This window comes from Capra hircus, chromosome 1 (genome assembly GCF_001704415.2).
Source record: "Capra hircus breed San Clemente chromosome 1, ASM170441v1, whole genome shotgun sequence".
NCBI lineage: Eukaryota > Metazoa > Chordata > Mammalia > Artiodactyla > Bovidae > Capra > Capra hircus.
In genome coordinates this window covers 21641450-21661358 of record NC_030808.1, presented here as the reverse complement: position 1 = coordinate 21661358, position 19909 = coordinate 21641450, and the positions used below count along the sequence as shown (strand labels likewise).

The window sequence follows — 19909 nt, the reverse complement described above, 5'->3', positions numbered from 1 at the left end:
TGACATTCATTTGCCTGTAGGTAATATATCAGTCTGGATCCTTCCAGCTTGCCCTTTCTTGGTTAGAATTTTGGGTAGCTCAGAGGAGAATTTCACATTTGATCACATGAGATTTTGGTGCACTCAACCCAGCCACTGACCTTCAGTTGATATTTAAAAGATACAACCTATATAAACCCTTCTTTCTACATGAAACAATTCAGTTCTTATTTTCCCTGTGGGTTTTAAATATTTTTATTAATAATAATACAAAACAAAATATGCACAATGCAAAATATATGCTTGAATATTTTGTATTGTTTTATCATTATTTAGTTACATGGATTAGAGTAACTGTCTTCAATTATCAAGGAATGGCTGCAGACTGAGGAACAATCCATGTTAAAAGGCTGCCCTCTTGTGACAATGTGTTGTATGTTTCGTTGGTAAAACTTGACCTTATACCCTTTAAAAATCAATTTATAGAAGTATTAGAAAGAAATAAAACTTGATTGTATTCAGGGATATTTTAAAAATATTTGTTTATATGGAAATTTTGGATAATGGATAGTTCTGATTACATAGATGTACCAGGGAACTAAAGGTTTAAACCTCTCTCATTATTTAACTTACGTAACGGATATATTTCTAACATTGGTAAACCACTCTTCTGTTTAAAAATAAATAAGTAAATTTCACTCTAGATCATGCATCAGTGGCACACATCATATAACTTAATAACTTATCATCAATTTTACAGTAACTGTAAATGTCACCTCCAGATTAAAGAATCAGTTAATCAGTAAACATCACTAATGGAATGGTGAATGGTACCTATCTCCTGGTTTAGGTCTTCTTCCCCCGTTTTAGGAGCAAAACTATTTTGGGCTCACTGATTTAGACAAATAGCAAAGAAGGAAGAATTTCATGGAGAGAAATAAAAGCCTGCAACTCTTTCTGTCTTTTGACATCTTGAATCCTAAGCCTTACGGAGAATTTAGAAGCATCAGGAAACTGGTGGGGATAAGTATTTTGCTGAGTGAGAAAGACTTGTATAAATGTGGAAAGAGAAAGACTGTCCCCAGATTAGGAAAAAAATTCAGTTTCCGTATCTCTACATTCTCTCCCCGTAGTTCAGATGAGGGAAAATGGAGGGGCCTCTTGATGGACCATAGAGATCTAAGAGTAGCTGTCTAGAAATATCCTAGGATATGTAAAGTTCCCAGAAAAAGAAAAAAAAAAAAAAGACAGCAACAAGGTAGAAGGGGTAGGTAGAAGAGGCCATGGGGTGACTCATGGAGGAATTTTGCACTCCAAGTATGATAACCTGAGCTGGTTGTCCTAAATGTCTCATGTAGGAATGGACGAAGAAAGGCCAGCAGACTGTGTGGACAGATGGCCAAGCACTAAATGCCTACCCACCACCGATCCCCGTGCTCTGCTCCCCAAGGCTATGCTCTGCCACCTCATGCCATCTTCAGGACTAAGACACCATTCTTCTTGCTCATGGGAGCATTGACAGCTGACTCCTTGCAATAATGCCCCCAGATAAATAAAGGGATCTCACCTAAGTTCACAGCCCCTTCCCATGGACAGCCCATAGCCAAGGACTGGTCATGTGGGCCTAAAAGATGTGACTTCTTTGGAAGACTGATTTGGAAGATACTTTGGGCCCTCTCAGAGTCAAAAGAGGAGTAAATTAATTTTACCAAAGACTTGATAATTAATCCTAATAGTGTGAATCAAAATTGCAATTTAACACGGCACTTCATGATTATTGAAATGATTAGTTTTAACTCCAGATACAAGACAGCTGGATATATAAGAAACTGGTAATAGTTTGTCTCTGGAGAAATAATTCTAAATATATGTCCTTCTAGTGCTTTTATTCTTCATCATATTGAGAGAGAAACCCTTAAACGAGCAATAGGAAATTCCCTATAACATTATGTATAGGTTCCAAAAGTTCTGCAGTTTATATGACTTAGAGAAAACAGACAAACTATGGCCTAGAAAACTCTGTTAGGTAACTGTAAAGAGGGCCTAATTGATTTAAAAGATATATTTATATAAAAAGTGCATGTGAAGAGCTTGGGTAAATTGTCCATAAAATGTGAGAATTTCTAAATCAGCATGTCATTCTATATAATGTATATAATTCATAAATCTTAGATATTTAACTTTTCTGTACAGTGTAATTTCTATATTCAATTTACATGTTCAATATTGTTCACATGAAAAACCAGATCTTCTCAGTGGGAAATTTTGGGAGATGTCTAATGCCTCTAATACCCTCCCTTTCCCCTCACAGGGACGTGTGTGTGTATGTGTGTGTGTGTGTGTGTGTGTGTGTGTGTGATTTTTTAATAGGAAGAAAGATAAACTAAAAATAACACTTAAAACCATTATCAGGATTTCTTTCAAAAACTGAGCAAATGAAAGTTACTCTGTTCTGGAAAAGGAATTGCAGAAATATGATGCAATTTTGACCTAGAGAGTATAGATCTAACTCCTTTGGGATCTCTACGTTGGGCAGGTATGGCTTTTCAAAGCACTGCTATTGGTAGCCTTTCAAACAGCAGGTCCCATCCAGACTTTATTATGCAAGTGAACTCAATCTGCCATGTTCCTCGAGTCCCTGCTATTGTCAGGAAAAAAAAAAGCCTACGTGCTTTTTCAGATTAAAACCCATACAATTTTCAAGTGGATGGTATGCAGCAATCCTTAATCATTTCTCTTGTTTTTACTCATTACATTTCAGGACATTTAATTGGACTCCTACTAGGTTTTTCCTTTGGAGCTCAAAAGGGGGGTCTCAACATGTTTTACAGAAGGGATGAAGAAAATTATGTCACATTAAAGGGCCACGTCTACACAACATATGAACTTTTCCTTTGTTTTTGCCAGGCTGTTGAGGCAAAACTCCGGTGCATCTCTGTGCTGAGTCTCTCCATCTTATACCACTTGTTAAGTGTCTCTTTTTATTATCCTGCCTTGGTATGCTCAGGACACCAGCAGAGGGGTTGGTAACATCCTCTCCAATTAGGCATTTGAGAGATATCTCTTTTTAAAAACACAAGTGTGCTCATGCCCTGTTCTCACTTATTAATCTTAAATAGCTCCTGACTAGAATAGCTCCTTTCCACAACATACACAACTTTATATAATTTGACCTACATGTATCACACCTGTTCTCCTTCTTCCTCATACTCAACATCTAGAAAAAGCTACATTCTCCTCTCTAGCTCCCTCTTTACATGAGCTAGTCCCTAAACATCCATCAGGAACCAATATCATCTTTATCCAGTCAAACCATCACACACTTCCACTGCAGCTGATACTCAGCCTCTGTTCCATACCAGCCCTCAGAATCATCATCATTTCTGCAATAATCATGGGGTATGACAACATGTGTTCAACCAGGTAGCTTTCCTAATAGAATACAACTTCGTTGAGCCTAAGAATTCAAATTATTCTCTTTTCTATGTTTCAAATACCTGTCCTACTCGAGCAAGGCTCATTGTCAAATACACATTAATCTCATTCTTTTGGGACAGGTACATGATGAACACATGAGTGTTTCGAAATATTTTAAAGCTGAAAATACAAGTCTTCAGGGGTATACTCTCTCAAACCCATTTCAAGGAATAGCTAGCACAATACTGAAGGAAATGGACAGCATTGGAGGACTGACTGCTCTACTGCCAGACTTACTATGAAAGTGTGAAGTGAAAGTGAAAGTTGCTCAGTCGTGTCTGACTCTATATAGTCCGTGGAATTCTCCAGGCCAGAACACTGGAGTGGGTAGACTTTCCCTTCTCCAGGGGATCTTCCCAACCCAGGGATAGAACCCAGGTCTCCCGCATTGCAGGCGGATTCTTCACCAGCTGATCCACAAGGGGAAGCAAAGACTTGCTATAAATCTACAGTAATCAAGATGGTGCAGTGAAAGGATGGACAACTAGATTGAGGGAACAGGATAGACATCCCAGAAACAGATCTGTAGAAATAGTCTACAGATCCTTGTCAGAGGAGCAAAGGCAATACAACGAGCAAAGGTCAATTTTTCAACAACAGTACTGGGACATTTGGACGTCAACATCCAAAAGAATTAATTTAGACAAAAAACTTACCTTTCACAAAAATTAATTATCAAAATGGATTACAGACCTAGATGTGAAATGCAAAGCTGTTAAACTCCTCCAAGAAACATAGAAAAAAACCTAGATGACCTTTTTCATGTCCATTACTCCAAAGGTATGATCCATGAAAGAAGTCATTGATAAGCTGGACTTCATTGAAATTAAAAACTCTGCTCTTCAAAAGACAATGCCAAGAGAATGAAAAAATAAACCACAGACTGGGAGAAAATATTTACAAAAGACACATCTGATAAAAGACTTATCCAAAATATACAGAGAACTCTTAAAACTCAACAATAAGAAAATATGGATGGGGGAAAGACCTTGATACCTCACCAAAGAAGATACAAGGATGACAAATAAGGGCACTGAAAATACTCAAGGTCATATGTCATCAGAAAAATTTAAATTGAAACAATGATGAGATTTTACTACACATCTATAGAAAGTGAAAGTGAAGTCGTGTCCGACTCTGCGACCCCATAGACTGTAGCCCATCAGACTCCTCTGTCCATGGAATTCTCCAGGCAAGAATAACTGGAGTGGGTTGCCATTTCCTTCTCCAGGCGATCTTCCCACCCCAGAGATCGAACCCAGGTCTCCCGCATTGCGGGCAGACGCTTTTCCTCTGAGCCACCAGGGAAGCCCCACATATCTCTAAGAATGGCCCAAATCCAGAACACTGACAACACCAAATGCTGGTAAGATGTGTAGCAACAGGAACTCTCATTCATTACCAGTAGCAATGCAAATTGGCACAGCCACTTCAGACAGCAGTTTTATGGTTTTCTTACAAAACTAAATACACTCTTACCATATGATCCGGCAATTGTGCTCCTTGATATTTACTCGAAAGAACAGAAAACTTATGTCTACACAAAAACCTACACGTGGGGGTTTATAACAGTTTTATTCATAGTTGCCAAAACTTGGAAGCAACCAAGATGTCCCTCAGTAGGTGAATGGATAAATAAACTGTGATATATCCAGACAATAGAATATTTTTTGGCACTAAGAGGAAATGAGCTACCAAGCTATGAAAACACGTGGAGGAAACGTAAATGCATATACCTGAGGGAAAAAGCCAATCTGAAAAGGCTGCATACTGTATGATTCCAACTATATAGCATTCTGGAAAACATACAGCTATGGAATTTTCCCAAACACAGAATGTACAATGCTAAGATTGAACCACAATGTAAGCTACGGGCTTTTGGTGTTTATGATGTGTCAATGTGGATTCATCAACTATAGCAAATGTTCCACTCGGGTGGGGTGTGTTGATAATGCCGTTGGCTCTGTAAGTACATGAGCAGGGAGCATGTGGAAAATCTCTGTACCTTCCTCTCAGTCTTATTGTGAAGCTTGAACTGCTTTTGAAATGTTAAGTCTTAATAAAATTTTCAGGCAATATTCAAATTGAGACCACCTCGCTTATGACAAAGCCAAAGGACCAGCTTTCAGCGATGTCTGAGCAGAATCTTACCCTGACATATATTGACCACTACTCCATAGCTCCAGCAGTAGCTGACACCAATGGCCAGTGTCCTGCTTCTGGTCTCTCCTGTGCATACAGGTGATAGTTGTAATAATTACAATAGCTCTGTGAATTCTGTCATTGTGTTCTAGACATTTTACTTATTTAATCCTCACACCAACCCTGTGAAGAAAGCATAATTAATACCACCACTTCTCAGTTAAGGAAACAGCGGCACAGGGGACTTAAGCAGTCAGGTGAAAAGCACCCAGATGGCAACGGTAAATCCAAGACTTGGACTCAGGAGGACTATTGCCCAGGCTTGTATTTGAAACCACTCTTGAGCACCACATCCCTGTCGCAGGAGCCATCTTCCAACAAAGTCAGAACCGCAGATACTCTGGTCCTGCGAAATGCATTCAGAACTGCTCAAGACATGAAGGTCCTGAAGGATGCCCAACGCCCTTCTGTAGTTTAGTTTGTAAGATGAGATTTCAGGGAAAAAAACAGTGATGGTGAGAGAGGCACTGCATTGTTTTCTCCCATACATTTGTTCATCACAAGGTTTTATGGCTAAACACATATTTGCAGGTTCATTCTATAGACATTTTCGTAACTATACATCTCTCCTACCCAGTGTTAAAGAGAAACATAACATTGAATATTAAAGAGTAAAAAGAATGCTTTGAAAACTGATGGCAAGTTCCACTGACAAAGTTTCAATGATTTCAGAATCTATGCCTGCAGTAGACTTTATTTTTTTAATCTTCAAATTGTTTATTTTCCCAGAGAATTACTAAGGAAAAACCTGAAATTTATAATTCATCTGTGTTTAGAATGTTAGCATTTTAATGCTTTAACAATATATGTAAAAGAAGTTTCAAATTTAATTATAAATGCAAATTATTCTTCAGTACTATACTTGTCTCGACTAAAATCATCTAATATGAAAATTATATCTGGTTTTACTTCATTCTTAGAAAATAATGTAAGACAAAGAAAATCTTAAATTTGCTGTACTATGAAAGCTCTCTGATCTCAAACCAGAACCACTTGAAACATTTTGTTCTTCTAAATAGCCAGCAGTCCCTGGTATCTGCCCACTCTTCCACAGCTAAGCCAAAAAAGAGGCTGCTTAATTTTTTTAATTTTGTATTTATCATTCAACAAATGTTTTTGGAGCCCATGGAATATTCCAGGCATTTATCTAGACTGTGAAAATACAAAAATATGTATATAACACAAAATTTCTTGCTCTCAAGATTATGTTTCAGTGCTGGACACAAATAAGCAAAGTGCCCTAACAGAGACATGAAATATCACCTTTAAGAAGCAGAGGAGGAGAAAAAGCAAAGTGAGGAATGAGTTTGGGAGAGATAAATTAACAACAGAAAGGCCAAGAAAGGGCCGAAGTGGGAAGGAAGTTGGGAGGGCAAACCTGAGTTAAGAACTGTAAGGCGCTGCCAGGGATCCATAGGAAATCTGGAAGAATATTCAACAGGGCCCTGGTGAACCTGGGTGAGTGATCTGTTGCTTTGAATCTTCAAACACTTCCTGCAATGTTATGTTCCAGTGAAAGCGCTTTAATCATGACTGCTAGCCTACATGCAAACACATTCTCCCATGTCCCTGTGAGATATACAATCCTACCCCTAGCCAAGAGACCTACATTCCAGAAACTTAAGTTATGGTACAGAAATCCAAATTCAACTCATCAACACCATCTGCATAACCAGCTGTTCACCTCCCGTATTTCCTTCTCTTTTCATGTAACGCATGTTCATAGGGAAGAAAGAAATCATGAATGAAAATGTTATCTGCGCTTTGAAGTCCTACATTTCATAATGCCAACGTCATCCCCAAATGTTCTCTGACAATGTTGTTTATGCCACCTGGAGAGGCAGGTTATATGATCTTGGGTAAAATTTCAGGTATTTGGTAACTCTTAGCAGTGTCTTCATCCTCAGATCCTGACAGTGCAGAACAGAAAACCAGCACATGTGTCTGAGGACTCACCAGGATGTTCCCAGGTCACTGCTCCAAGGCTGTTGGCAGGCACTCACTAACCACATTACGGTTTCTCAGGGCCAGGGTCTGCCTTTTGTCCTGTGCTTTTTATCCAAAGGAACTGATTTCCTGTTCACCCATCCATCCCTTGATTCATTCGCAAGCATTTGCAGAATGCCTAATATATACTCAACAGACTATCAAAACACAACAAACATATCTTCCTGGTGTTGAAATAAATAGTCTGACAGATTTTCTTCTCCACTTCTCCCCTCTGTCACAGAAGGTGAAAAAGCTACATACCTGATGAGGCATTTGTAAGGACTAAATGAAATATTGAAAGTCAAGGACTTAAAACACAGATTGGCACATTGTAATTACTCGTTACGTATTTGTTGTTACTGTTATCATTATTATGTGAAAAAGCAGGATTAATGCATAAATGTTATGACCCACAACAACACTTACATGATTATAGCTGATTATAAGTATTACTACATAATTGTGCCTCTCTGCAGCTTTCTGTATCTGACCCAGACAGAGTTTCTTCAAAGTAGCCAGGTGTAACCCATTTTATGCATAATGGCTATCTGTTCCTTCTGTTGTCGTACATGATTGCTATAAAATATCTGTGCTTCATCAGTCCTCCAGAAACTGCACTTTTCCCTCTCACTACTATTTTTGATCTATGATTTCTACAAATTTGGAAAAAAAATGTGATTAAAAACATTGTTTGAAGACTATGAACTTGTGGATCAGAGGAGTTTACTTCCTCTCATCCCTAAGACAAGTTCCAAAGTCTTCCTTTCATTGTTCATCATGAAAAAAAAAAAAGTAGAGGGAATTAGACACTGGAGAAGACATTGCAGTATTGTTGTTGTTGTTCAGTTGCTAAGCCGTGTCTGACTCTTTACGACTCCATGAACTGCAGCACGCCAGGCTTCTCTGTCCTTCACTATCTCCTGTAGTTTGCTCAAACTTATATCCAGTTAATGATGTCATCCAACCATCTCGTCCTCTGCTGTCCCCCTCTCCTCTTGCTATCAATCTTTCCCAGCATTAGGGTCTTTTCCAATGAGTCAGCTCTTCCCATCAGGTGGCCAGAGTATTGGAGCCTCAGCTTCAGCATTAGTCCTTCTAATGAATATTCAGTATTGACTTCCTTTAGGATTGACTGGTTTGACCTTGGCAGTCCAAGGACTCTCAAGAGTCTTCTCCAGTACCACAGTTCAAAAGCATCAATTCTTCAGTGCTCAGCCTTCTTTGTGGCTCAACCCTCACATCCGTAATGACTGCTGGAAAACCATAGCTTTAACTACATGGACCTTTGTTGGCAAAATGATGTCTCTGCTTTTTAAAACACTGTTTAGGTTTGACATAGCTTTTCTTCCAAGCAGTATATTTTAATTTCATGGCTGCAGTCACCATCCAAGTTGACTTTGGAGCTAAAGAAAATGAAATCTGACACTGTTTCCACATTTTCCCCATCTGATTGCCCTGAAGTGATAGGACCAGATGCCATGATCTTAGTTTTTTGAATGTTGAGTTTTAAGCCAGCTTTTTCACTCCCCTCTTTCATCGTCATCAAGAGGCTCATTAATTCCTCTTAACTTTCTGCCATTAAAGTGGTATCATCTGCATATCTGAAGCTATTGATATTTCTCCCAGATATTGCAGTATGTAAACCTATAAACATTTCATAAGTTTATATCTTCAAGTTATCCTTGAAGGATCCCATCACCTATGACAAGGAAATTTTGTTATGAGAGTTACAGGGTCTTTAATAAGCTATGAGACAGCTCAGGTACTGTTTCTCTGTTATCCAAAGTCCCTAAGCAGTCTCAAATGCTCGAATTCTCCCCCTAGGAAGATATCTCTAATGCCCTTTATTTAATTTTAAATGTCGTTAATATCACAAACTAAGATTTAGAATTTCTGGGGCTATCTGGAAAACTAATTGAGGGGTGTTGGAAAAGTGAAATTACAAAAGGGTTTCTAGTTTTGTTTTAGAACATGGGAAGTTTGTGAGCCAATGCCTAAGTGTCAGAAAGGAGAGAGAATGTGTTTCTATTGATTGGAGTCAGAGGCCTATGGACCAAATGGCTGAGGCAGACACTGAAGAAGGGATGTCCGACAGCAGGGATGCAGGGAGACTGCTAAAACCCCTAAGCAAAATGTGGAAAGCCTCCTACAAGTTTCTGCCTGGAACACATTTCTAATATATCGAGTCTTCACATATCAGTTTCTCAGGTAGGTATCAATAAGGGTCCCAATTCACCTTCAAATGCCACATTAGGCAAAGATTATCATTCCGGTCTTTCATACAGTTCATGAGATTCTCATGGCAAGTATACTGGGGTGGTTTGCCATTTCCTCCTCCAGTGTATCATATTTTGTCAGAACTCTCTGCTATGACCCGTCCATCTTGGGTGGCCCTGCATGGCATGGGTCTCAGCTTCATTGGGTTACACAAGCCCCTTCACCATGACAAGTGATCCATGAAGGGGAAAAATGCTGAAGAGATCAAGAAAAGATAGAAAGAATACGTGAAAGGTGAAGGTGAAGTCCCTCAGTCGTGTCCAGCTCTTTGCAACCCCATGGACTGGAGCCCATCAGGCTCCTCCATCCATGGAATTTTCCAGGCAAGAGTATTGGAGTTGGTTGCCATTTCCTTCTACAAGAATACATGAAAGAACTGTATAAAAGGACCCTAATGAACCGGACTACTACAATGGTGTGATTAGTCACTCAGAGCCAGACATTCTGGAGTATGAAGACAAGTGGGCCTTAAGAAGCACAGCAGTTAATAAAGCTAATGGATGTGAAGAAATTCCAGCAGAACTATTCAAATCCCTAAAGGGGGATGCCATCAAAGTTTTGCATTCATTACGTCAACGAATGTGGAAGACCCAGCAGTGGCCACAGGACTGGAAAAGGCCAGTCCTCATCCCAGTTTCCAAGAAAGATAGTACTAAAGAATATGCTGACCATCAGACAACTGCATTCATCTCCCAGGCTAGTAAGGTTATGCTTAAAATCTTGCAGGTTGGCTTCAGCATTATGCGAAACAAGAACTTCCAGATGTCCAAACTGGGTTTAGAAAAGGAAGAGGAACTAGAAATCAAATTGCCAACATTCACTGGATTATAGAGAAAGCAAGGGGATGTCAGAGAAACATCTATCTCAGTTTCATTGACTATGCTAACACCTTTGTGGATCATGAAAAACTGTGGAAAACTTTTAGAGAGATGGGAATACCAGACTATCTTACCTGTCTTCTGAGAAACCTGTATGCAGGTCAAGAAGCAACAGTTAGAACCCTGTATGGAACAACTGATTGGTTCAAAATCGAGAAAAAAGTACACGGCTGTCTGCTGTCACCCTGTTTGTTTAACCTATACCCTGAGCACATCATGAGGAATGCTAGGCTGGATGAGTTATAAGCCGGAATCAAGGCAGGTGGGAGAAACATCAACAACCTCAGATATGCAGATGATACCGCCCTAATAGCAGAAAGTGAGGAGGGACTTCACATCCTCTTGATTATGGTGAAGGAGAGTGAAAGAGCCAGTTTAAGACTAAATATTTAAAAAAAACTAAGATCATGGCATTCAGCCCCATTACTTCATGGCAAATAGAAGGGGAAAAGATGGAAGTAATGACATATTCTTTCTCTTGGACTCGAAAATCACTGCATATGGTGACTGCAGCCATGAAATCAGAAGACGATTGCTTCTTGGCAGGAAAGCGATGACAAACCTAGACAGTGTGTTGAAAAGCAGAGACATTACTCTGCCGACAAAGGTCCATATAGTCAAGTCTTCCCAGTAGTCATGTACTGTTGTGAGAGCTGGACCTTAAAGAGGGAAGAACACCAAAGAATTGATGCCTTTGAAATGTGGTGCTGGAGAAGACTCCTGAAGTCTCTTGGACAGCAAGGAGGTCAAACTGGTCAATCTTAAGGGAGATCAACCTGAATATTCACTGGAAGGACTGATGCTGAAGTCAAAGCTCCAGCATTTTGGTCATCTGTTGCTCACACATGATTCATTGGAAAAGTCCCTGATGCTGGAAAAGATCGAGGGCAGAAGGAGAAGAGGGCATCAGATGATGAGCTGGCTGGACGGCATCACCGATGCAATGACCATGAACTAGGAAAAACTCCTCCAGGAGATGGTGAGGGACAGGAAGGGCCAGCCATGCTTCAGTCTGTGGGGTCACAAAGAGGTGGACACAACTGGGCAACTGAACAACAGCAACAATCATTGTGGTGCTAATGAGTGATGGACAGTATTATGAGATGAATTCCCAGTACCTCAGAATGTTACTTTATTTAGAGGCAGGGTCTTTAAAGAGGTGATTAAATTAAAATGAGCTCATTAGAGTAGGCTGTACTCTCATAAGGACACCAGTCAATTCCAATTTTGTATGAAATCCTGGGTAAGTTAAGTGAACATTTTTATGGCCTCCATTTCTGTATCAGTGGAGATGAAAAGGCTAATCTCATAGGATTTTTGTAGGGGATTAAATGAATTGATATATGATAGTTGATATATACATATATATATACACATCAATAAATATAAATAAATATGTATATATACATATAAAGTATTAAACTGTAGCAAGAATACAGTGTTATATGAAAGTGATATTAATAATCCTTATAAGAAAAGGAAATCAAGACACACAAAAGAGAAACCAAGCACAGAGGAAAGACCATGTTAGGACACAGCAAGGAAGTGGCCACCTGCAACTAAAGAGAGAGGTCTCAGGGAAACCAGACCTGCCAACACCTTGCCCTTCAACTTCTAGCCTCCAGAACTGTAAGAAAATTAATTGTGTTGCTTAAGCCATCTTATCAGTGATTTTTTAATGAAAGTTCCAGCAAACTAATATAGCAGGAAATCAAAAGCATAGAGACTGTGACTATAGTTGACAGATTAGTTTAGAAACTCACATAAAACAAATCTTGGGAGCTTTCAGACACAAGTGAGAGGGAGCTGAAGACCAGGAATTCCTGGACTGAATGGGTAAATGGGAGAATGCCAAGGACATTTAGATTATTACCAATGACTCTTGAGCAACATAGGTTTGAACTGCATGGGTTCCACTTACAGAGGGTTTTTTCTCCCAATATATACTATAGCACTATGTAATCTGTGCTTGGTTGAATCCATGCATGTGGAACCACAGATAATGAGAACCAACTATGGGATGTGAACATCAGTGGATTTTGGTGTTTGTGGTGGGTCCTGGAACCAATCCCCCAAGGATAACTAGGGATGACTGTATTTCAAAACTGATCATTTATAAATATCACAATTAACATGTATTGAACTTTGGAGAAACATGTGAAAGTCACTCAGTCATGTCTGACCCTTTGTGACCCCAAGGACTGTAGCCACCAGGCTCTATCCATGGGGATTCTCCAGGCAGTAATACTGGAGTAGGTTGCTATGCCCTCTTCCAGGGGATCTTCCCAACTCAGGGATCAAATCCAGGTCTTCTGCATTGCAGGCAGATTCTTTACCAACTGATCCACCAGGGAAGCCTGGAGAAACATGAATAGGGGATTAAAAACCACAGACTCAAGAGACTTAGGTTTCAATTTTGGTTTTGTACACAATCCTGGGTAGGTTAGTTAACATTTCTATGTTTCAGTTTATTCATCAGTAGAGATAACAAGGCCAATCTCAGAAGGTTTCTTTAGGGATTAAATTGGCCCAGTATTAAACTGGGCCAAGAATACAGTGATGCATGTGTTAGCTGTTATCATTTTTATTATCATTATGGGCAGACACTAGTCAAAGTGTTGAATCAGTATTCACAGACATTTGTAGGTGTCTGATATATGGTGAGATAAATTTTGTTATTCATGATCATGCCATTAGTAAGTGAATAAGTGGTAGACGCCAGATCTGACATTAACGATTATGGGCCATAGATTATTGTGTTCCATGAAACAAAGCCTTTATTTACAAAGCATTCAGTTCAGTTCAATTCAGTCGCTCAATCGTGTCTGACTCTGCGACGCCATGAATGCCAGTACGCCAGTCCTCCCTGTTCATCACCAGCTCCCGGAGTTCACTCATTCTCACATCCATCGGGTCGATGATGCCATCCAGCCATCTCATCCTCTGTCATCCCCTTCTCCTCCTGCCCCCAATCCCTCCCAGCATCAGAGTCTTTTCCAATGAGTCAACTCTTGGCATGAGGTGGCCAAAGTACTGGAGTTTCAGCTTCAGCATCATTCCTTCCAAAGAACACCCAGGACTGATCTCCTTTAGAATGGACTGGTTGGATCTCCTTGCAGTCCAAGGGACTCTCAAGAGTCTTCTCCTACACCACAGTTCAAAAGCATCAATTCTTCAGTGCTTGGCTTTCTTAACAGTCCAACTCTCACATCCATACATGACCATTGGAAAAACCATAGCCTTGACTAGACAGACCTTTGTTGGCAAAGTAATGTCTCTGCTTTTTAATATGCTATCTAGGTTGGTCATAACTTTTCTTCCAAGGAGTAAGCGTCTTTTAATTTCATGGCTGCAGTCACCATCTGCAGTGATTTCGGAGCCCCCAAAAATAAAGTCTGACACTGTTTTCACTGTTTCCCCATCTATTTCCCATGAAGTGATGGGACCAGATGCCATGATCTTCGTTTTCTGAATGTTGAGCTTTAAGCCAACTTTTTCGCTCTCCTCTTTCACTTTCATCAAGAGGCTTTTTAGTTCCTCTTCACTTTCTGCCATGAGAGTGGTGTCATCTGCATATCTGAGGTTATAGATATTTCTCCCAGCAATCTTGATTCCAGCTTGTGCTTCTTCCAGCCCAGCGTTTCTCATGATATACTCTGCATAGAAGTTAAATAAGCAGGGTGACAGTATACATCCTTGATGTACTCCTTTTCCTATTTGGTACCAGTCTGTTGTTCCATGTCCAATTCTAACTGTTGCTTCCTGATCTGAATATAGGTTTCTCAAGAGGCAGGTCAGGTGGTCTAGTATTCCCATCTCTTTCAGAATTTTCCACAGTTTATTGTGATCCACACAGTCAAAGGCTTTGGCATAGTTAAGAAAGCAGAAATAGATGTTTTTCTGGAACTCTCTTGCTTTTTCAATGCTCCAGTGAATGTTGGCAATTTGATCTCTGGTTCCTCTGCCTGTTCTAAAACTAACTTGAACATCTGGAAGTTCACGGTTCAGGTACTGCTGAAGCGTGGCTTGGAGAATTTTGAGCATTACTAGCCTGTGAGATGAGTGCAATGTGTGGTAGTTTGAGCCTTCTTTGGCATTGCCTTGCTTTGGGATTGGAATGAAAACTGACCTTTCCCGTCCTGTGGTCACTGATGAGTTTTCCAAATTTGTTGGCATATTGAGTGCAGCACTTTCATGTAAAATGCCAAATGGATCACTAAACAGGTATATTTCTGTTTACAGGATTTACATGAATCCAAGGAACTTCTCAAAATTTAGACAGTTTTTAAACATTCATTTATTTCATTACTGCATTCTAAATGGAGAATGATACTATTTAGACAGTGTGTTGAAGCAATAAGCTTCCTTTTTTTCCCCTAAAGACATGTTATCTGTTAATAATAAAAAAGGAAAATACTCAAAGAGAAACATTTGATTAAAGTAAACAGAAATAAACAGCTTTAAAATATATTCAGAATGCTTTACCATAAGTATCTTAAAATATTCTATATCTTTGATTCTTAAAAACTTATACAAGAAGAAGAAATATACAAATTCCAGATTGAACAGTGCAATCTAAAAGAAATACTGATTGCATTGTTTCCATTTACAAGTTTTTCAATTCACAAACAAGCTGTTACATTTGCTGGATGAAGGCATTTTATATTTCCTGCGGTTTGCATGTGCTTGGAGTAAGAAATAGTTCCTTGCTTTCTTTAAGTACAAAATTATAGATGCATAGTGGTGGTCTGTGAAAGAGAAAAAAAAGAGAGAAAAAAATAACTGTTAGTAAAACAGCAAAGTTTATTTTATTCTCATAAATATTAGAATATCCTATGCCTATAACTGGCTCAGACAGTAAAGAATCTGCCTGCAATGTGTGATCGATCCCTATGTTTGATCCCTGGGTTGGGAAGATCCTATGGAGGAGGGTAGGGAAACCCACTCCAGTATTCTTGCCTAGAGAATCCCCATGGACAGAGGAGCCTGGCAGGCTACAGTCCATGGGATCACAAAGAGTAGGACATGGACTAAGCATAGCACATGCCTATAACTAACAAGTTCTCTAAAAGCAGGGAGTTGAAAAAAACCTATAGGATCATTTCTGCTCCATCTCATTTGTCTATGTAAAGATGAACAGACATAGTGTTTGTGATAAAAAAAAAAAATTCTCTGTACTTCAACATCCTCTCTCCTTGCTCCTTCACTGGAATACTATTTTGGGATACTGAAACAGCTAAAAACTGAACTCAACTCTTAGTGGCTAGGCCACTTCTATCATGATAGCCACCATGGAAGAGTTGGACTGAATTCACAGACAATTTTGCCAAAATGTTTAATCAATTCTCTGCCACCTGCTAAAATGGAAATAATAACATTTAAACATTCTATATCTTGGAGAAATTGTGTATTCAGTATTTCAAGATTTCTGAGAATTCAAGTCACTGTGGTGAATCATGTCCAATAATTTATCTTCTTTTTAATATCTTGAAACCCTCAAAAAAGTAATCAACTAAAATAAACAAAGATTGGTCAAAGTTGAGGAAAGGAGCTAAAGGAAAAAATGGTAGAAATAAATGGAAATTCCCAGTATCAGCCATACTAATTTAACCAGGAAAAGGGGACAATTCAACTGCACAGGTGCTGGTCAGTCAGTCAGTCAGTTCAGTTGCTTTGTCCTGTTCAACTCTTCGCAACCCCACGAACAGCAGCACGTCAGGCTTCCCTGTTCATCACCAACTCCCGGAGTTTACCCAAACTCATGTCCATTGATGTCACCTAACCATCTCATTCTCTGTCATCCCCTTCTCCTCCTGCCTTCAATCTTTCCCAACATCAGAGGCTTTTCAAATGAGTCAGCTCTTTGCATCAGGTGGCCAAAATATTGGGAGTTTCAGCTTCAACATCAGTCCTTCCAATGAACACCCAGGGCTGATCTCCTTTAGGATGGACTGGTTGGATCTCCTTGCAGTCCAAGGGACTCTCAAGAGTCTTCTCCAACACCACAGTTCAAAAGCAACAATTCTTCGGTGCTCAGCTTTCTTTATAGTCCAGCTCTCACATCCATACATAACTCCTGGAAAAACCATAGCCTTGACTAGATGGACCTTTGTTGACAAAGTAATGTCTCTGCTGGTAGCTCACCCTTATTTGACATGTGCACTGCTCTAGATCAAGAGATATATTGCTCCCCATCTTCTTCTATCTTGAGACATGACTAAACACATTTTAAAATATTCAACAACATTGTTAGGTTAAATTTTTCCATTTTAAATCAACTTTCTACATCTGATAATATTTGAAAAGTAATAAAATATGGACACATTTATCTTCAATTATGAAAGCTGATATAGAATATTACAGTATTTTTCCACTTGAAGTAATAAATGCATTTGAAAATTTAATAGTATAGAAGTGTGAAATATCAATAATTCAATCTTAAAAGATTCTTAGATATTAGCAAAAGTAGCTTTTTGGTAAATTGTCAGAGACCAGAATGTAATTGAAAAATCAGACATAATCCTTTCTCTATTATTAAGTGGAAGAATGACTTTAACACTTCCCCTAACTAATGCATATATTCTTATATCAATTTTTAATTTTGCCTGCTAAATTAAGGACTTTTTCACTGAGTGAGCCCTCAATGGTCTGGATGTCCCTAATTCACCTCAGTTTTAAGTTGTCAGAGTCAGACAAGGGTGTCAGATTTATTATCAGGTGAAAATGCATTATTGGTTATAATTATAAATATATTATTGGTGAGAATGTAACTGTGGATTCAGACTGTGAATTTTAATTCACTGTAACTAGGCTCAAACACATCTTTATTAAACAAAATAGGAACCATTAAAATCAACACACTTTTGCCAATGAGAAATAAGTTTGTTTATTCCTGTAGCATAAAAACCCATGCTTCAGTATTTGATGAACTCTTGGAAAGCATTTTCTGTCTCCTGCTGGTTATGGAAGTATCTTCCCTGCAAAAAGTTGTTGAGACACTTGAAGAAGTGGCAGTCAGTTGGTGAGAAGTCAGGTGTGTATAGTGGGTGAGGCGAAACTTCTGTAACCCAGTTCCTTCAAATTTTGAAGCATTTGTTTTGTGATGTGTGGTCAGGCACTGTCATGGAGAACTGGGCCCTTTCAGTTGACCAGTGCTGGCTGCAGGCATTGCAGTCGTCAATGCATCTCATCCATTTGCTGAGCATACTTCTCACATGTAATTTCTAGGATTTAGAAACCTTTAGTGGATCAGACAGGCAGCAGACCACCAAATAGACCATTTTTGGTGAAAATTTGGCTTTGGGAAGTGCTTTGGAGCTTCTTCTTGGTCTAAACACTGAGCTGATAATCAATGGTTGTCATATAAAATCCACTTTTCATTGCACGCCAAAATCCGATTGAGAAATGGTTCATTATTGCATAGAATAAAAGAAGACAACATTCAAAGGACGATGTTTTTGATCTTCAGCCAGCTTGAGGCACCCACTTATTGAGCTTTTTCACCATTCCAATTTGCTTCAAAAGCCAAACAACCATAGAACGGTCAACATTGGGTTCTTCAGCAGCTTCTTGTGCTGTTGTGAGTGGATCAGCTTTGATGATGGCTCTCAATTGGTTATTGTCAACTTCCTGTGGTTGGCCACTATGCTCCTCGTGTTCAAGGCCCTCGTCTCCTTTGCAAAGCTTCTTGAATCACCACTGCACTGTATGTTCCTTAGCAGTTCGTGGGCCAGACATGTTGTTGATGTTGCTGCTTTCTGACCCATTTTGAAATCAAATCACTCACATTGCTTTCTGTCTAACATAATTTCCCTAGTCTAAAATAAATATAAAATAAACAGGAAGTATTAACTCATTAGCAAAAATATAAATAAACAAGGTGAAAAATGTGCATTAAAATGATGTATAACATAATTACATTTATTTAAGAATGTATTCCAATATCAAATGGCAAAATTCAACAACGCAAAACTGCAATTACTTTTGCACCAACCTAATAATAAATTGTATCTGTCATCAAGTAATTGTCCTACTAACATATTTTTAATACAACCTTAAAGCAAGTGTGTTTTCATTTATTTTCTACACTAAAATGAAAGCTCACAATCCTATTATGATTGACATATTTTCAATATATGAAATGCATATCTTTTATTAAATAGTCCACATTTTACAGAGCTTCCACAAGCATTATAAAACAATTTGGTCAGGTTCATTACAGCTTCCAAAGTTAAATTTTACCAAAATATATGAGGAAAATTATTTTTCCTGTTTTTACATTGTGAAAGCTTATATAGTTCTATTGCCAGGAGACTCTAATATTGAGATCATTTATCCTATGTTATTAATAGCTCCTTATCCCCAGGATAAAAAAATTTTAAACTGTATAATTAGAAAATATATGTGATATATGTTGAAATATTATAGGAATAAGAATATTTAGTGTTTTTTCAAATAAAAAAAGCATTAGATGTGGCATTTCTAAAGCTTTGTTTACCACAAATTAGCAGAAATGAGCACAGTACACTGATAAAGTATAAACTATAGTAAAAATACAGAAGAAACCCAAGGGTTAAAAATATCTCTAAAATTCAAATATAAATAGTTTTTAATTTTAATCCATCTATATTTCACAAAATACAAAAAATACACACACTTCTTTATTTCTAAAATGTCTCCCCTAAGCTTTTGTACATCATATCACATTTATGCATCTAGTGTTCTTTTAAATAGTTACTTAAGATAAGGTTCCTACCACTAACAAAGGTATCTGTTCCTACCTGCAGGTAACTGAGTAAAGAGAAGAGAATGATCTTGGCTTAGTAGTGGGGATTATTACCCATAAAGTTAGCATGATTCCAGTCCTACCTAAAAAACTTTGAAAGCAGAACCTGAAAGAACCAATCTTCCTAAAAGTAATTAACCAGTACCTTGAGAATAAAAGAAGAATATTTATAAGAATACAAAAATATGGAGGACCTAACATGATAAAATACACAGTGTCTGCCATCTAACCAAGAATGATCAAGCATGCAAAACAGCAGGAAAATGGACCCATATGAAGACAACCAATTGAAATCAACCAAGAGCTAGCACAGATGTGAGAA

General features: G+C 38.5%; 1 protein-coding gene across 1 annotated transcript in view; it reads right to left on the bottom strand.

Moving 5' to 3' along the window:
* The window catches only part of LIPI (lipase I), a 60492-nt gene continuing 55989 nt past the window's right edge, over positions 15407-19909 (bottom strand). The window contains exon 11 of the mRNA XM_018049348.1: positions 15407-15550. Within this exon, the coding sequence (XP_017904837.1) occupies positions 15463-15550 (88 nt within the window). The 3' untranslated portion in view covers positions 15407-15462. The remainder of the gene's footprint in view (positions 15551-19909) is intronic.